The sequence below is a fragment of the Pseudorca crassidens genome, chromosome 12, assembly GCF_039906515.1.
Source record: "Pseudorca crassidens isolate mPseCra1 chromosome 12, mPseCra1.hap1, whole genome shotgun sequence".
NCBI classification, from domain to species: Eukaryota; Metazoa; Chordata; class Mammalia; order Artiodactyla; family Delphinidae; genus Pseudorca; species Pseudorca crassidens.
Window position 1 is genome coordinate 21,136,809 of NC_090307.1, and position 19,469 is coordinate 21,156,277.

At 37.7% G+C, this 19,469-nt stretch overlaps 1 protein-coding gene across 1 annotated transcript in view; it reads right to left on the reverse strand.

Moving 5' to 3' along the window:
- Nucleotides 1–300: 300 nt before the first annotated feature.
- The window catches only part of LOC137204224 (netrin receptor DCC-like), a 190,869-nt gene continuing 171,700 nt past the window's right edge, over nt 301–19,469 (reverse strand). The window contains exons 9-10 of the mRNA XM_067701461.1: nt 3,162–3,335; nt 301–546 (exon numbers count right to left, since the gene is read on the reverse strand). Of these exons, the coding sequence (XP_067557562.1) occupies nt 301–546; nt 3,162–3,335 (420 nt within the window). The remainder of the gene's footprint in view (nt 547–3,161; nt 3,336–19,469) is intronic.

Here is a 19,469-nt window from a genome sequence, read left to right on the forward strand (position 1 = left end):
GTTACATTTTCTCAGGATAATGAGGTTCAGGCACAAGTGAGAAAACTATTAAATATTATAAGTAAGTAAATCACCATTGATGTTCATTCACATTTTTAGAATGAGAATGTTAAAATGTTCAATGAATCATTTAAAGTAATAGGATATCTTGCTTTTAGTCCCCAAAGGCAGGGTGATTTACTTGACACAGTGTGGGGAGTCTCAATTTTATTATCCTGTGGACATTATTACCTACTGTGATTCTGGGAGACATATGAGTTGGGTGTATGCATGTAAGCCAGACCCAATGGCTTACGCTTGCTAGTCTCTAAAAATGGACCCCGATGAGTCGTATGAACCACAGCCTTCCACTTGGTGCACTTCTTCCTGAAATCCAGCTGCCACGTTGTGCAAAGCCCAAGCTTCACAGGCAGCCGCCATGTAAAAGAACAGAGTCATGCGGTCAACCATCCCAGCTGAATTCTCAGCAAAGCCAACATCAACAGCCGACAAGGCAAGGAAGCCCCTGTGGATGTCCCTGTCAAGCCAAGCCCCCAGATGCAAACTCTGCTCACATCACATGGAGCAGAGGAACTTCATAACTGAAGCCAGTAAACCCACAGGATCACAAGAGATAATGAAATAGTTATTATTTTAAGCCACTAAGTTTTGTGGTGGCTTGTTCCACAATGCATAACGCAAACATACCTGCGCTAGAACATTTGGTTCAAGTCCTGTAACATTTTTCTGAGGGCCACGTGGGGATAATTGGTCATAGGCACCTCACCACAGGTTTTAGGTCTGAATCCGTGTAATAGCAGAACTAGAATTGGAATATCAACTTTTCTGTAGGTGGTTCATTTTTTTTTTTTAAGGCAAATGTTTTTCAAGTGCACAAAATGAAACTGAAGTAATAAAGTATCAAACTCTCCATGAAGACTCTTCAGTTTCCTGCAGTAGAAAGAATAATGCTCAGTGTGATAGCATGAAGTGGATTGCAAGAAGCTTACATCTGGTTACATCTGCAGCAGCAAAATAACCTGACTTCCTTGAAACAAAACCGAGTATAACATGCAGAAGCCCACTCATGTTTTTCATAATCATTGGGAGACTACCTTGTGGCTTGTGACGCTTTGCTGAGAATGTTAGGGCATTGCTCTTGACAAATTACCCCCAGAGAACAACGCCTATCTTGCTCTGTTTTTCCTAACAAGCTTACCTGAGCGTTGAATCTACTGTAAATATAATAAAAAGAAAGGGAAGATTTTTAAGACTAGATTTCTGCAGAAAAACCAGCTGAATCTGTAGAGTGAGAACAGTTATTCCCATCCCGTCCCTTCAACTGAATGACCATGTTGGGTATGTGAACGTTATATGGTTAACACACCATGAAAACCTCATTTAAAGGTAGGGCCTGAATCCTGCTTTCCAGTAGCGTCCAAACTTCCAAGAGTCTCCAGTTTCCTCGAAGATCCTTATACCACATGATCTGCCAGTAAATTATTCTATCTCTTTGCAGAGAGCACTCTGAAGTAGCATTCGGCGAACCGCCAAATCCCCATCTTTTGATTACATGGACATAGAAGGTACTATGAATAGTTCAGAAACAAAGGGACAACTGGCCCCTGCCTTACTCCATTTGTTATCCTCTGGCTGCTCAGAGAATCACGCCTGCTTCTTTGGTAGGCATCTGAAAGATCTGCAGTGACGGGCACAAGAACCTTAAGATGTGATTGCTACAGATAGCAGCCAAGTACCAATGCCTTCATGAACTCTCAGGTTTTACACTGATTTGTTTCCCTGTGGTCACTGCTGAAGTGTCTTCCCCAAGCCGTATTACATGATGATTCTTCTTTAAGAGACATACAGTCAGAAGTTGTCTTCACACTCTTAATGAGGACCCAAGTCCCTGACAGCTCAAGCGCTACTTCATCCAGTGCCAGCCTTGGTGCCATTTACTGAAGCAGAGCTGCTTTCCTCATCGTTCGGCTTCTCTTTTAAATCCAGAAATACCCACATCAGTTCAACATGTTGCAAATGTTCCTTCTTAACTCACAGTCAGATGGCTTTTACAGCTTCGGGGTCCTTCCTTTACCACTTACAGTACTGTCCTATCTCAAAACCAGGGATACAAAGTGAGTGCTTGAACCTTGAAAGTTCCTGGCCATATGTCAGGATGTCAGAGACATACACACACCTCATCATTTTCTTCTACACTGAAGGATAGGTCTGGACATCTTGAGGGATCAGAGGATTTTACTCAGTGACTGAAAATGGTATGCGTTTTATTGAGAGACTGGAGAACATGACACTAGCCTAGTTTTCAAAAAAATAAAAAACTGACCAGTGGTCTATAGTAGGGCCTATTCAGCAAATTTTGTAGAGTCATTTAAACTCTTGATCCTAACAATGTGTTGCCATTGACAGGGTACCACACTACTTTCTTGAGTTCATTTGGTTCCATAACTACGAGGCGTTAAATTTCATTTTCTATCTCCCCAACGAGACTAAATATTCTCTACAGGCACGGGCCTTGTCTCATAGTATTTGTTTGGTTGGTTAATTTTATCACAAAAAGCTGGCACACTAGGTATCTAATACATATTTGGTGATTAACTAATTTTTACATCCACCCCCTTCCACTTCCCTGAGAAAATGGAACAGACATTGATTGAGAAAACACTATGTTTCAGAAAATGCACTAGGTGCTTTCTGTATGTCAATTCATTGAATCCTAAATGCGATTTAGAACAAAGAAATCATAGCTTCCTGGCTTCTCCACGGAAACATATTATTAAGCTTGAAGATTTTTGTGAAAGCTCCAAGTTAGCTGATTCACTCTTTTACTTTCTAACTCAAACGTTTAACACATTTCTCTTGCTTTGAAATGAGCAGCTACCACAGTTTCCTCCTTATTACTGGCTCTGGCCTGGGCCTCAGTCGTCCTAGTTTCTCTTCTTCACGTTCATCTTCAGTACAAACCCACCACCCCTCTTCTGCTTTATGAATTTTACTGCGAGTAAAGAAGGAAAACAAAAAGGCTGGCCAGTTTCAAGAAGTTCCTATCCTTGCTAGTCCTGGACGTCTGCAGGACTGCTTCCTATAGAAGAGTCCGGCTTCTGCCGAAAACCCGGTGTGATTTTTTTTCCAGGCCTGACCATGGGTGATTACAAAGACTTCACCTGGCAGGTGCCCTGGAAGCTGCCCTCCCCACAGCAGACCTGGTGCACATCCAAGGCTCTGCAGTCTCTGAAGGCAGTTGCAGTCAAGGCCTCAGCCCTGCCCTCCTGGCAGTGGCCATGTTCCAAGCCTGTCTGCAATCCCATCCCATGCAGCTCATTCACAGGTGTCTTTTTCTGGGAGAGAAAAAGAAAAGCAGAGACTTCGACCTCAGGCTTCTGTGCCCAGGGCTCATTCTGGGGAAAGGAGCGGGGACCAGGAAGACACTTTTCTCCACTCTGACTCAGCGCTCAGACCTTTCCCACTCTTAGCCTTCTCTGCCGTCCACCCCCGGCCCAGGGTCCACAAAACTGCAGAACCTTCTGCTCAGGGCTCCCTGGGCAGTGAGACAAGCCCAGTGTCTGTGCTGTTCCATGGGAGCAATGGAACAGAGGAGAGTCAGTGCTTTCTCTGGTTTGCCTCTTGCTTGTATTATTGCAACAAAGTGATCAAAAGCTTGACTATTACTTTCATTTGGCCTCTTTTCTGACCCCAGCAGCTCAGCTCTTCCCAGCTCAGCTGAGCCCTTGACACTCATACATTTAAGGTACCAGCAACCTTTTTGAGAGCCAGCTTTAGACGTTACGACACCTCACCCTCCCCCTGCCCTGGATCACCTTGATTCGTCCTACTGAAATGTCCTCCTTCACAGCCTCTGGGCCAAATAACGGGTAGAAACTAAGGTTTGCTTAGAAGCCCAGAGATCTCTGCTCCCAAAGAGGTAAGGAATATTTCCAAGGTCTTGCTGACTCCCCAACATTTTCGGTGGTTCTTCTGCCACAGTAGCACAGGCTAATGCACTAAAGATACTTCTTCTGTGCATGTAAGCAATATGTACACAATAATATAAGACTATAAAAGTGAACATATATGCCCTTATTACAAATATCTGAAAACTGGGTTGACTAAATGTAAGCTTTTAAAAATGACTTTGAGAAACTGGTTTGTAAGTGTAGACATAGCCTCAGAGAAAAATGGAAATATTAAAAATAATAACCTTCACTAGGTACGGTGCATTTAGAAGTATTATTTGAATTCTAATAACAATCTTAGCAGAGTAAGGACCTAATATTAATCTCATTTTACAGAAAGATTGTTAATTAACTACAAAAAGGTCACTCAGCTGAAAAGAGTGTCTTAATGTTGGGTCTGTTTGATACCAAAGCCTTTTATGCCTTGAAGATCATTGTCTAACATATTTTCTACAAATATTCCTACCTGGATACACTTGAACAGCTCTATTTCTGAGTCTTTCAGCAGTAGAACCAGGAATGGTAGCTTTTATTTCTCTGCTTTTTTTTGTGTGTGTGTGGTACGCGGGCCTCTCACTGTTGTGGCCTCTCCTGTTGCGGAGCACAGGCTCCGGATGCGCAGGCTCAGCGGCCATGGCTCACGGGCCCAGCCGCTCCGCGGCATGTGGGATCTTCCCAGACCGGGGCAGGAACCTGTGTCCCCTGCATCGGCAGGCAGACTCTCAACCACTGCGCCACCAGGGAAGCCCTCTCTGCTTTTCATATATAAAATTGACTATAACTATGGCAATCACAGAGACGACTGTTGATCCCACAGTGGTTATAGCAGATTTTGATATGGCTTAGGGTGTGCTGAGGCCATCTTAGAAATGGGAATATATGCAGTATTTAAGGAATAATCAAACATGCAAGCTTTCAATGCAGTTGTTCTTGAGGCTTTTTTAAAAAAATATTAGCATTTACATTCATCTGTAATTTTATCTGACATCTCTTCCCTTTAAAAAAAATCCCCAGAAAAAAAAACTGTCTAATATAAAAATAATTTAAACTCTCTGCTATTTATTCCTTTGGAAAAGAGTAGAGGCATAACTGTTTCTGATTATACATTACACATTTGTGAGAAAACAGTGTTTTTCTGATTCTAGAACTAAAATTTTGGAAGTCTAAATATCGTTACTTCTTTTCTTACGATTCTTCTCCAACAAAAATAAAATTATAAGCATAGTCTTTATTGTCCTGTCCTACTTTTGATTAAAATGTGTATTATGTCACCATTTTGCTTATGTAGCACTTTCACACGCTAAGATAAAAGGCATGAATTATAGTATTATATCAGCCCTCGAGTATTCAAAACAAAAGAATTCTTCTAACAGGCCATCTGAAATTCTGCAAATTATATTATCATGTCCACCCCCCTTGAAGAGAAACCAAGGAAAATCAGAGGTCTTTCCCCAAAACCCCCTGATTCCTGGGGTGGAATATTAGTGTTCAAAAACATTTGAGTTCCTCTACTCAAGGTAGAAAATCTTTAAGGTTTCTTGACTTTCTCAAGCATTCTTCTTGTTATTCATGCCAATAACACCAATCAAAGGGCTCAACGGTGTAGGGATGCACCCTGGGCCTTTCTGTAAGAGTATTTCCCCCTCATTACCTGCTCTGCTTGTGAATTCACTCACTTATCAAAACAACCGTCATCTCTACTCCATGGCCTCTTTCAACATAAGCTACCACTAAAGAGCTCACAGCAGAGAACATTAATAACTGAAAACAATGAAGAAAGCTTCAGTAATTCAAGGTTATTTGGGGTTTGAAGAACCACAAAACGATACACCTGGGAGAAACATGGAAGGGTCATTTCATCTTTTCTGTTCTTTGGGCTTTTCTTTCCTCCAATTTCTGCAACTAGAGAATGGAGAACAGTGATGGACTTTGCTGGATTTTTGGGACGGTTAAGTCAGATTGGGTATTGTATATGGAAGGCACATGGCACATAACAGACATTGAAGGTCCTTTCAATAACTATTGGCTGTCTAACTTCTCAGAGTTCACCTTCCATAGGCTAATGGCCCCCATTGTGTAGGTTAAGGTTTCCTGTCCTCTTAACATACCTCTATCATAGCATTTTCCAAATTCAGTTTTACATGTTTGGCTGCTTTTCTCACTCCTCCTCTAGGCTGTGAGTTCCTTAGCTGCAGTGATACTTCTTATGTATCACTTTTTGGTGTCTACTACTATTCTAAGGCTCATGAGGAACACAGGGGTACCCTACAGTTTGTGTGAGCTTGGACAAATCATCAATATCTCTGATTCTCTATTTCCTCATCTTCGATGGAAACAGTTATGTTTCGATTCTACGTCATGGAGTTTTTGTAAGGATTAAAATGCATAATGATAAGATTACTGTTTCATGGGTTATTATACTTATAAAGGAATTTCCAAGAGAGTTATAATCTTATGTGACACACCGCAGTGCATAAATGTACCATTTAACTTCAATAAAGCATTCATATTGCATAATTCTAGGAGCCATGATTCACCTAGATTCACCTTGAATACCTAAAACCCAGCATAATATATCCCCTAATTACTGATAAATTAGAAGATCCATTAGAATAAAAATTAAATACACTTTCCCTAGATATGGTGCATTTCTCTAGAACATTAAAGAAAGTAGCTGTCATGAAGAAAATCATCAGCAATATATACTAGATAAATTCAAAGAATACAAGAAACTTAGTTACTTTTAACAACTGACATCTCCAAGTTTCCCGTGTGAAGGTCAAGCAGAACCATGAGGGCCTTTTAGAAAATAATTGATTTAAACATTTTAGATGGACAACTTGTCTTCTTAGGCCCTCTCAATAAGTAACAGATTTAAAGGTTAAACCCAATTGTGTGCTAAGGTTTTCCTTCTCAGTGGCGGCAAGAAGATAATCATCTGGCTGTTTATTTAAACTGATGTGTAACTAATGTATAATTTTCCAACTATTAACATTTAATGCTGTCAGAAAATTTAGTCACACATTTTTTGGCATAAAAAATGCTATGTATATTTGACTTTTATACTTAATAGTGCTTTTTAAAAACAATGAGAATTTGACTTCACTTATAAAGTACTTCTGGATATAATTTTTATGGAAGGCCCATTGAACGGTCATAGAGTTATTAAAACTGTTCTCTGGATTATATATATATATATATTCAGTGTAACAACTGGTGGCTAGGAAGATCTGTCTCTAGCTAAAAGTGTAGTTGTCAACCCCACATGATCACTCAGGATGACTGCTGACCAGCCTTGATCATCAAGAATGAAAGAAAATCCAGCTGAATCAGGTGAACAGATTACTTCTCTGACCATCACTTTATACATCTACTAATGGAGATAGTAAAAACTATCTCATAGAGTTTGTCGTGAAAATTACATTTAAATATAACAAGATCTGGAAAGAAAAGGCATAAAAGCACCTCAAAACATTAGCCCTCATCTTGCTTTATCTCATTCACCCACGTATACACATATTTGGCAAAAAGTTACTTCATGGGCCTTGCCTTATTTAATTACGAAGGATAATCTAGTAGAGATTGCCAACTGAATCGAGATCATTTCTCTACTAAGATCACATGTTCTTTGTGGAGAATAATAGTCTAAAAAGGAGTATAAGTAAAAATGATCTATCTTGAAGAAGAAGTACAACAAATCAAGCTCTAAGGGTACAGTGACTAAGACAACACGGTATTAGCAAAAGGAAAAACAAATAGATCTGTGAAACAGAATAGGGTCCAGAAGTAGACATAAACATATATGTTGATTGATTTTCAACAAAGGCACTAAATAATTCAATGAGAAAAGGGGAGTGTTTTAATAAATGGTGCTAATAAAACTGGCTATCTATATAAAGAAAAAGAAAAGAAGGTTGGCCTCTTCCTCAATCTACACATAAAAATTAATTCAAGTGGATCATAGACCTTAATGCAAACGGTAGTAAAACATAAAAGAATATCTTCATACATTTAGGTAAACAAAGGTCTTTTAGACAGGTCAAACAAGGTATTAAAACTGAAAGAAAAATACACGGATGAGCTTCATCAAAATTAGAAACATCTGCTCATCAAAAGACAACAATAAGAAACTGAAAAGGCAAGCCTCAGATGTGGAGAAAATATTCCCAATCCAAAAATCTGACCAGGACTTGTTTCCAAAATGTTTAAGAAGTTCAACAAATCAATAATTTAACAGATTAACAACCCAGCTTTAATAAATGGGAAAAATGCTCAAATGGCCAACGAACATCAAAAGACGTTCGGCATCTTTAGTTATCAGAGAAATGCAAATTCAAGCCACAATGAGACATGACTATACATCCATTAGACTGCTAAAATTAACAAGTCTCACAATACATGTGTTGGTTAAGACTGGACAACTGGAACTTCCACACACTGCTGGTGGGAATTCAAATTGGCAAAACTATTTTGGAAAAGTGTTTCTAATCAAGTAAGACACATATCTGAATTCTGAACCAGTAGTTCTACTTCTAGATACTCATTCATCCAAGAGAAAGTTTAGGTCAATGTAATACTTATTTAAGAATGTTGTAGCTGTTTTATTTATAATAGCCCTAGCCTGGAAACGATCCAAATTCACCAATAGGAGGATGAATAAACATATTCAGTACCTCTATGTAGTGAAATTATACTTAGCAATAAAAAGGAACACGTTACTGTGACAACACAACAATATGCTTGAATCTCAAAAACATTATGCTAAGTGAAATAAGCCAGATACAAAAGGGCAAATATTGTATGATTATACTTACATGAGGTACCAGGAATAAGCAAATTCATGGAGACAAAGTAGAACAGTGGTTACCAGAGTTTGAAGGGAGAAGGGAAGGGGGAGTTATTGTTTAATGAATATAGAGTTTTGTTTGGGATGATGAAAAAGTTCAGGAGATAGATATTGGTGATGGTTGCAAAATAACATGAATGTACTTAATACCAATGAAGTGTACAGTTAAGAATGGTTAAAATGGTCAATTTTGTGTTATTATATTTTACCACAATTTCTAAAAAGCCAAATAATTGGGAGGCGACTGGTTGTTTTGTTTCTGTTTTACTGATCTATGGTCTTACAGTACTGTATAAATATTTTCATACTTTTCTCATCAATCCTTTCAAGAAAAGAAAATGCATGCTTGAAAGAGAAGACTTTATGGAAAGGAACAGGGACTCGCTTTTCTAGCAGTTCTTTCCCTTGCAACTCTGTTCAGACAAAAGAAAAATAATTCTAGGTACTACATGCCATTCTAAGAGGTTTAAATTTTCATTAAAGTGAGACAGCAGACAGGCTTTCACAGAAATAATATGAATCTGTGCCCACATCCAGCAGGGATAATTCCTTTAATTATAAGTTACTGGGCCAAATTCAAAAAGACATGATGGGCAGGCATTAGGTAACTAAATAATAAATAGTAATTGCGTTTCGTCCTTTGCATTTTAAATGCAAAAACACCTGAGAACCTCTACTTGATATTCCTTACACAATGTACCCTCTGTATCATGAAGTCACTTGAAAGAATGTCATTTGATGCTGTGCATCCAATAACTTTAAATAACATAATTAACATTAGAATGAAAAGAATGGAAATTGGCTATCTATAGGGCATCCTTCCACACACTTGTGAGGTTTGTCAAACAAAAATTATGTGACTCTCCCTTTGTCACACATATTTGTCTTGTCTAATTAATAAGATGAATATATTTATAAGGAAGAAGAGAGGAACAGACCATACGATCATCAAAAGCTTCAACTTTAAACAAATCATAATGAAACAAATTGTTATTTTTTTCAAGAGATTTAGGTATTAAGAGGCACTATCAGTTCTTTGAGAATTTCTTTCCATATAAAACAGAGTAAGTACTAGTTTAGGTAGACACTGACAACTGAGGTTTGGGTTCCAGGACTAACTTGCTGAGGAATTTAGACATGTGTGTATTTTATATAGTTAAAACCGGGGGCTTGGATGATTTCATCTTTAAAGTAAATATTTGACATATTCTGAATGTTTGACATATTCCAAATACTTGACATATTCCAAATAGGTCATTAAGTCCCTGATTAAAAGAAGGATGGCTTTCTGTAGGTTGTACGTATGATTTTTTGGTGGTACATTTGGCCAGGCTTTGTGTGACTTTGGGAAGCAAACAAACAAAAAACAAAAACTAAACAAAATCCAGGATTGGCCAATACATTTTGAGACTAGAAAGAATGTAAAAAAAATATTTACTTCATTTTTGTATATTGCTTTTGTGTTGACCTTTGTATTATTCCACGTAAAAGAGTATTATACCAATCATGAGGTTATAGGCAATGGTCCACATGTTTGGTGCCAATACTAATTCAGGAGAGTTTTAAGTAAAATCAGACACAGTTCAGTAGGAAAACCAGGAAGCCAAACAGGAGATCAATTTTCCTTTTTATCAACTCCTTTCATGTGGCTTTGAATGAGAATATGACAAATGCATTGACCCTGAAACTACAAGAAATGAGATGAAATGGGGACCTATAATAATTACCCAAATGAATCCGCTTCAATTACTTTTTAAAAAATGTATAGAAAAACTGTTTCCTGATATAATTTTAGCTTCGATGAAACAGGGCTAGGTTAATGGAGCCCTGCATACTAACTGACCTTTTGGATATGGGCAAAAATGTGGACTTTGGTGTGAAGCAGAACAAATTTCTGAATCACTTTTGTGCATGACATAGAGAACTCCAGGGAAAACTAAACTCAACTCAACTCCAGGGAAAACTAAAGAAGTATTAGATTAATAACTGATATGATGGAAAGAACTGGAAATTGTCAACAAGAGCAACAGTGGCTTGTTTAGGGTCCTTCAGATCTAGGTATTTCAGTCATTGTAGAATTTTCTCCCATAAAACTCATTGGCTTGACTTAGGAATAGACAAGAGAGTTCAGAGATTGATAAGAGACAAATGGTGTAGTGTTAAAGCAAAACAAAACAAAATATAAACTTGAGGGTGGTGAATATGATTAGTCACATGATCAAACACAAGGTCCAGTTTGAAAGTAAGAGCAAGATAAAGGGGAAAATGATAAATGGAGCCAAAGAAATGAAGGGAAAGTATTAATGAGGTTAATCAGTTCACTGAGAGTGAACACAGTACAGGTCTGCAAGGAAAGAAGAATCACCACTTAGGATGGTTTTATTTATTTACCTATTTATTTTATGTTACTATAGTTTTCATTTCTTTTTTTTTTTAAACATCTTTATTGGAGTATAATTGCCTTACAATGGTGTCTTAGTTTCTGCTTTATAACAAAGTGAATCAGCTATACATAAACATGTATTCCCATATCTCCTCCCTCTTGTGTCTCCCTCCCACCCTCCCTATCCCACCCCTCTAGGTGGACACAAAGCACCGAGTTGATATCCCTGTGCTATGAGGCTGCTTCCCACTAGCTATCTATTTTACACTTGGTAGTGTATAAATGTCCATGGCACTCTCTCACTTCGTCCCAGCTTACCCCTCCCCCTCCCTGTGTCCTCAAGTCCATTCTCTACGTCTGAGTCTTTACTCTTGTCCTGCCCCTAGGTTCTTCAGAACCAGTTTTTTTTGTTTGTTTTTTAGATTCCATATATATATGTGTTAGCATATGGTACTTGTTTTTCTCTTTCTGACTTACTTCACTCTGTATGACAGTCTCTAGGTCCATCCACTTCACTACAAATAACTCAATTTCATTTCCTTTTACAGCTGAGTAACATTCCATTGTATATATGTGCCACATCTTCTTTATCCATTCATCTGTTGATGGACACTTAGGTTGCTTTTAGGATGATTTTAGAATTTAAGGTTTTTAATGAAATTTTCTTCAAGGGGGAGAAACATAACATGGTCTGGGGTGATGGACAAATTAAAGTGTGAGAGAAAATTGCTGGGAATAAGGAAGCCAATTGAAGTTGGGTGATGTATGAAATAACTGGACCACAGAATTAGCATCTTACACATTGCCTGACACGTACCAACTATACAGCCAATCTTTGTTCACTGATGTTGAGTAAGTGCATAACGATTCCACGGGACCTTGAAAGGTTGTCATGGATTTCGTCTGAGACAAAATGTAATGAAGATAAATAAAGAAATCCTGCATGTAAATCAGACAAAGGCTGGCATGAACAGAGTAAAGGAGATGCGGTTTGTAAGCACAATTCATGAAATACCTAAAGGTTTTTTAGTGGAGAATCACCTCTATAATGAATCCACAAGATGTGACCACCTACACCATCAATGTGATTGCATATTATACGAATAATAATGTAATATTTAACATGAGGAAGGTACCCTAAAGGGATGATTAATAATCAAATGACATCTACAAACTATGCAGAGGAAGATGACATATCAAGTCAGGAGCTGACAAGCAAATGAGAAATATTTGTAGAAACTAAGGATATTTAACATGGAGAAAAAAATCTGTGGAGGAAAGGGGGACTTGACAGACATCTTCAAATATTCAGAGTAGTGCCATAAGAGAAAGCCACTAGACTCACTAGATTTGTTCCCTACAGTCCCAGGGGAAATAATGATGACAAGTGAATATAAATTTCTGAAGTTAGACCTACAAATGACAAAAAATGGCTGCTTAGAGAGAAAAAATTTCACTGTCCCCAGAAGAGTTCAGGCATGAATGAGCTAGAAGAATGTTTTATAAAGGAGACCCAAATATCAGATAGATAATTACAGAACCAGCCAATTATTTTTTAAATCAATAAAATTAAAATTACAGTTTCATGATAAATTCTTGGTGATTCTGTCTTGCTGTTGCTGTTGTACATGTGATAGAGAAGACTATAGATGAGGGAAAGTGGAGTGGATCAGCCTTCTTTTTTTTTAATACTGGAGGATCCATCTAGCATCATGAGGATTAAACAGAATTTGTGTAAGCCTCGCATTTTGAAAAGTTTCAAGTCAATTAATACTCACATGTTAAATCAGTCTTCAAATATAAAATTCAGAGCTGAAATAAGTCTCAAGTTCATTAAAGAAAAGAGCCTCTTCAAACCAGTTATATCACTAGTCACAATTCTCTGCAAGTCAGGCAAAGGACTGCTGATTGTTGGAATTAGGTAACAATAGGATGTGCTGCACTGTTGAAGTACTTACTGACTTTATAGTCCATTTCATAGATACAGATATTGATAGTTACCACAAGCAAAAATTTCTTTTATCATGTGGTTATTATGACAGGTAGTTTTATATATACTTTATGGCCATTTATGACTTATCCAAAAAGCCAAGAGCATGTTCAGAAGTATATTTCCCAAGAACAGTATCATAACAAAAGTGTTCACTTAGATTGAACCAAATCTGATTTGACAGCATGATAGATACCCCCCTTTTAGCTAAAGAGCATCACTTCCCATCAATGTCGGTTTCTCACAAGATCTACATGTCAGAGAATAAGTATGCTTTCTTCTTGAAAACATCTGACTCCTGTGTGTGTCACTCTGTCAAACTGTATCCCATAGTCAAGTTCCTGACATTCATATCCTCCTCAGCATGGGGGGAAAAAAATCAATTCTAAAACCAAAACTAGGAGTCTAGAAAATACTCTTAGAAAAAGGCACACCCATTTAAGAATAGAATAGAAAGTTTTCATGCACCTCAAAGAAAAGCAGACCTCAAGCTATGTGAATTCACTTGTGCAGACATTTCTAAAAGTCTAGGTATTTACTAGCAATTATAGAGACAAATAGTACAATATTTGATTGAAAGCAACTGTTCTAAACTGAATTTCTGTATACAGAATTTTAAAATATCTTGTAATTTTAAGTGAAGATTTGTAAGGCAAGCATTTGCTCCCTTTATATATATTTCAAAATAAGAAAAAAAAAGTCACACTGGTCTATTTAGCTTATCATACTGCAATTCAAATGGTTTACCTCAATGACCTGAATTTCAGGTCAAATGGCCAAGTGACAGACACAAGGCTACACATGTTTATGAAAAATTAGATACTGAAACCCCTTAAGAAAAAACAACTGTGTTTTCTAAATAACACAAAAAATTTGGATCATTTTTGAAAGGCTAGAATAACTCATAACTAATGAAATAATTTATATTCATTATAAAGATATTATTAAAGGCATTGTGTAATTTTTCTATACTGGGGGCATACTGAATTTTGTTAAAGACAAAACTGTACATTATAGAAGAAGAAAACCTACAATTTGCTGAAGTAAATTCTAAGTGTGGGATTATTATGAAAGATGGTCACTTTCATTTCAAAGAAGGCACAGAGATGTTTATCATGCATCATAACCACTGAAGATGGATGGACCACTTTCTGGCTTAAACAATGATCGTGTAATTTGTGGATATATGTATATATATAAAGAGAGAGAGAGATAGACACACACACACACACATATATACATATATATGTATGTATATCGCCTCTCTCCATCTTTATCATGTAAAGGAGATTAGAAAACAAAAGAGAAGCAGTAGCAGAAGGGTTACTTGGATCTACCTTTGTGCTGTTTCCCCTGGGATTATGAATACAGTGTCAGTCTCATGACCAGATTTGTAAAATGCATGTCTTCACAGTAAAAGACTTGATTTTCCTCGATTCCTTCTTGATTTTTTTTTTACCTCTTCATGTTCATAGCTGCAATATAATTAGTCCAGCCTTTCTTCTTTATTTTGTTTTCCTGAGGTGCCTCAAAGTCCACTAAAGGAAGAGAGGGTGAGGCTAAAAAACTGGCCCTCCCGGCACTCATCCTTGTCTCATGGGATACTAATAAATATTTAAAAACTAGCTCTCTGGGAGAAAAAGACTTCGCTTTTAGCATTGGCTGACTTCTATGATGTAAATACACCCAACAAGGGCAATTTCAAGCTATCAGTGTGACGTCACTGATAGCAGAGTTGGAAAGAGATGTACAAAGCACACCACTGTACATTACTTCCATCGTGCAAACTGGATGCAAATAACCCCAAAGCATAGATAAGAGTAAGATGTAGTAAAGTAATGAGGAAGTGATAGGTTTCAAATTTTACCTTTTTCACCAGCAATTATTTAATCATAAGTTTATATAATTTAATTTTAACAATGATTGTGTTTAACAGTGGGCTCATAAAATTCCTTAAAAACTTAACAGTTCATTTTAGGAACCAGCATAAGCAGCCTCCAGCACACCCCTGCCCTCGTCCCCGAAAGACCAGTGACAGCATTTTTCCTTTTGCGTATCTTTGCCTTTGCATACTATACCAAGGTGCCACGCAAAATTTTTTTTTTTTTTTTTTTAAGATGTTGGGGGTAGGAGTTTATTTATTTATTTTTGCTGTGTTGGGTCTTCGTTTCTGTGCGAGGGCTTTCTCTAGTTGTGGCAAGTGGGGGCCACTCTTCATCGCAGTGCGCGGGCCTCTCACTATCGCGGCCTCTCTTGTTGCGGAGCACAGGCTCCAGACGCGCAGGCTCAGCGGCCGTGGCTCACGGGGGCAGCCGCTCCGCGGCATGTGGGATCCTCCCAGACCAGGGCTCGAACCCGTGTCCCCTGCATCAGCAGGCGGACTCCCAACCACTGCGCCACCAGGGAAGCCCCCAAAATTTTGTTTTTAAAAATGGATCTTGGGATTGTATTAAAAAGTTTGAAACCTCTAATCTATTTAGACTTCATTGTAGTGGAATTTGTAGATCACCCTCATTTATATAATCTGGGCTGCTCTCAGAAAACACAAGTTTCCTAGACAGGAGATCTACTGAATCAGAAGTGTGTGTGTTGGAGGGTGAGGGGAAGGGTTTCTGCATTTTAAACAAGTACCTGCCTTAAGGGATTTCAACGCTCCGTAAAGTCTGAGCATTTCAACTCTGGCCTTCAACTTCTCCTTTCTCCAAGCTGATAACCTCCACCTGCTGACTCAGACACATCCAGCTTCAGTTCCAGGACAGTAGGACAGTGAGCAGATTCAGTCCCACCTGTAGCTGAGGTTCAGCTTTCTAGACCTGGCATCTCATACGCCCAGAACATCTCTTTGACTACATCAAAGCTAAGGATAATCAGAAAATGCCCCAACAATCACTAACCAATATGCAAGGGGCAAGCACCTGCTCCCTTTATCATTGGTAGAGAAGTTAATTTCTTCAATAAGAACAGAAAATCTGTTTGATCTCATTCATAGAGGTGTTGAGATTCCTGACTGATAAGCAAAGAGGCCTCTTTTTAAACTAGCGGAGCTGAAGTGTTTAGCTAGTGTCTGTCACGTGGTATATACTCAATGAATATTTATTATTAAACAAACAAATGAATAAATGAAGGTATGAATGAATAAGCACATGAAAGAATTTACCCAAGATTTTGATGGAAATAATCTTGAAATTCTTCATTGCCTTTTCTGTAATAAAACTTCCAAATTAAGAGACCATTTGGAGATTTTTTTAAACTGACAATGTTTCCTTTAAGTACCATGATATTTGATTTCAATTTGATTTGATTAGCACTCAGATGAAACACAAATATGCTTTTTTCTTTCTTTGAAGTACAAAAAAGAAAACTCAACTAGGAAATATTGAAATATATATATCTCTGGAGAAATAGATGTTGATACTACCGCCATGGACATATACATATATATATTCTTTGCAACATTTAGACTAATCTATGCATAAAAGATAAAAATCTATGGTCAGCTTCATATTTGCAAAGGATGCATATTGTTTAAAGTCAGTACGAAACATTTCTTCACATATAAATCCTTTTTGAGTGTCTTCAACATTACCCATGTAAAAATAGACAATGATCTAGTTAATATCTACTGCCTCTCAGCTAAAACACAAAACAGTCTGTCAAATAGATTTCTCTGAAAGATGAGAAATGTTTAAGTAGGAGGAACTTGAGTTACTACACCAAAAAAAAACCAAAAAATTTCTTATCGTTTATCTCGGAACAGAGTTATCTGTAGAAGACACAAGTAATTTCTCCCAGTTCCATTAAGAGTAGATATGTCATATGATCTCAAGTTAATTTTCTGAAAATACAAAATTGTTCTTCAATACTTTTTAACCTACCATTACATACTTTTCAATGTATTTGAAACATTCATTTGTATTCAATATGTAGCATACTTTCTATAAAGTGTTCAGGAATCATGAAGATGATGCTCTTAGAAACTATCAATTTCACATAGTTTTCCAGTGGAGTGAGTGATGTTTTTGACAACTTTAGAAAACTAACGAAGGCTACCATTTTCTACGTGAAAGAGCAACATAATAAATGAAATAAGTAGATTTCAATGTTGAATGTTACTGGGAGTATATATTCCAATTGCATAATGTTAGAGGGTTTTTTAATGAGATTAAACTAAAATGACCTCAGGGGAAAGATACATTAGGTTTATGTTGGTTGCTAAAGCAGCTATACCTTAAAATAGGACTCTTATTTAGACAGTTGCACTATTACCTGACAACATTTGCTCTATATTTATCTAAGTTATGCCCATTTGATTTAGTTTTGTTTATTATTTAAATTTACAATGTTTGCTAATGAATGTATGCCCAGTGCTCTGATTTGCATTTTCTCTAAATCTAACACACATTTCCGAATTGTTCCAGACCACAGCTGCTGATCAATTAGAGGTTTTATTTTACTGCCAACAAACCTTGAGGGCTAAGGTAAAGCTCTTCTCTGTGATCTCAATTTTTCCCTTTCAAACATTCTATAAGAAAATATTCTAGAACTTGGAATTGAGGAAAAACCAGAATTACATCCAGAAATGCTAGAAGTTTTTAAGATTGCTTAATAAAATTCGTTGAGGTGTCAGCTTTGTTCACTTAACAAACTGCAGCTCCTCTGAAGTGTTTTTTAGGCTCATCAGAGAGAAATACATCGTTGTGAGATACAGAAGCTTAATTGTAGATTCCTCCAGGAAAAACTGGGAAGTCAAGGAAATGTGTTTTTCTTTTTAAAATCCCCTTCTTAGCTCTCCTTTCTCAGCATTTACACCCAATCTCTTCCTATGCTTTCCACAGAGTTCCATTGGATGGTTGAATCCATCTCCTAGCTGCTGATCTAGACCTTACCTTCTGCCTGGGAACTATTTCCACTGAGAACTTGAAACACTTGAAGACAAAGCTTATTTTGAATTCTGCTTTGTACCCTTTACCTCATAAGACCCTATAATTTGGAGACAGTGTGGCCAAATGACCAACAACCCTAACCTAGGTTCGAATCCCAGTGCTGCCACTTCTTCTCTGTGGGGCAGTGGGGCCCATTACCTGGTCTCGCTAAGCATCAGTGGTCTCCTTGGTAAAATGAGGATAATTATACAAAGGACCTTATCACTTTTCCATTATGCAACGTGCCTCCACCCCAACCATGCCCTCCTTTTTTTCATTAGTTTAGATTCCGTGGGTCTTCTTTTTAATCACTCCCTTGTCAAACCTGATAATTCCACCCCTTCTCCTTTGGCAAACTCTGAACAGAATAAAAGAAAACCTTCTCCCTACCCCAGGCCAGCAACCAAGCAACCAGCCATGGGAAGAAAAACAAACACAATTGTGTTGGCCAGTTTCACTTTAAATTCATGACATCAAATCTCAAATGGTCACTCCACACCGCTGACATACATTATGATCTCTTTCTATAATCCGGAATCACTATTGTTCATCTATCCCCCTCTTTTCAAACCCTCAATACTTCATCCTCTAAGCCATTACACTCTGGTGATGATCTTTTCTCACACTTCTCATCTTCCCAGCTCCAAAGTGACTGACACATCTGCATCCACACCCACTCCCTCCATCTTTGCTCATCTTACCAAGATTGAAGTATCCTCTGCTGTTTCGCCTACTCAATGGCTTGCACTATTGCAAGTTTCTATTCTCTCTTCTGCATCATGAATCACCCCCTTTGTACTGCATTATTCCTAAAAGTTGCAGTATCACTCAGGTTCAAAAACAAACAATGAACAAACAGTAAAACATCCCTCAAGCCTACCACCTTCTAAAATTTCACTATCCATTTCTTTGCTCCAATTCAGAGCAAAATTTCTCAAAAACATCATCTACATTCAGTCTACGCAATCCCCCAACTTCCCCTCCATCATCACGCTCCTTCCCATGGCGGTCACTTTGCTGCTGTTATTCTACTATATCTTTCATCAGCACATGACATAGTTAACAGCATCCACTCTACCCCCTGACCTCTATAACACTAAACCTCTGTTTTTCCTACCACTCTTGTGCCTTCTCACTCTCCAAACTCTAAATGTATAGTGTTCCCAAGATCTATATTTGTTCCAACTATAATCTCTCCCTTCATGTCATCAACATGACAGTGACTCCTAAATATCTACCTCTTGGCCAGTCATCAGACCTCTAGTCTTATATACCAACTTGTCTACATGACTGACATCCCTAATCATATGTCTAATAGTTATCTCAAATTCAACACGTCCAAAAACTAATTGACCGTTCTCTCTAAACTAATTTTTTT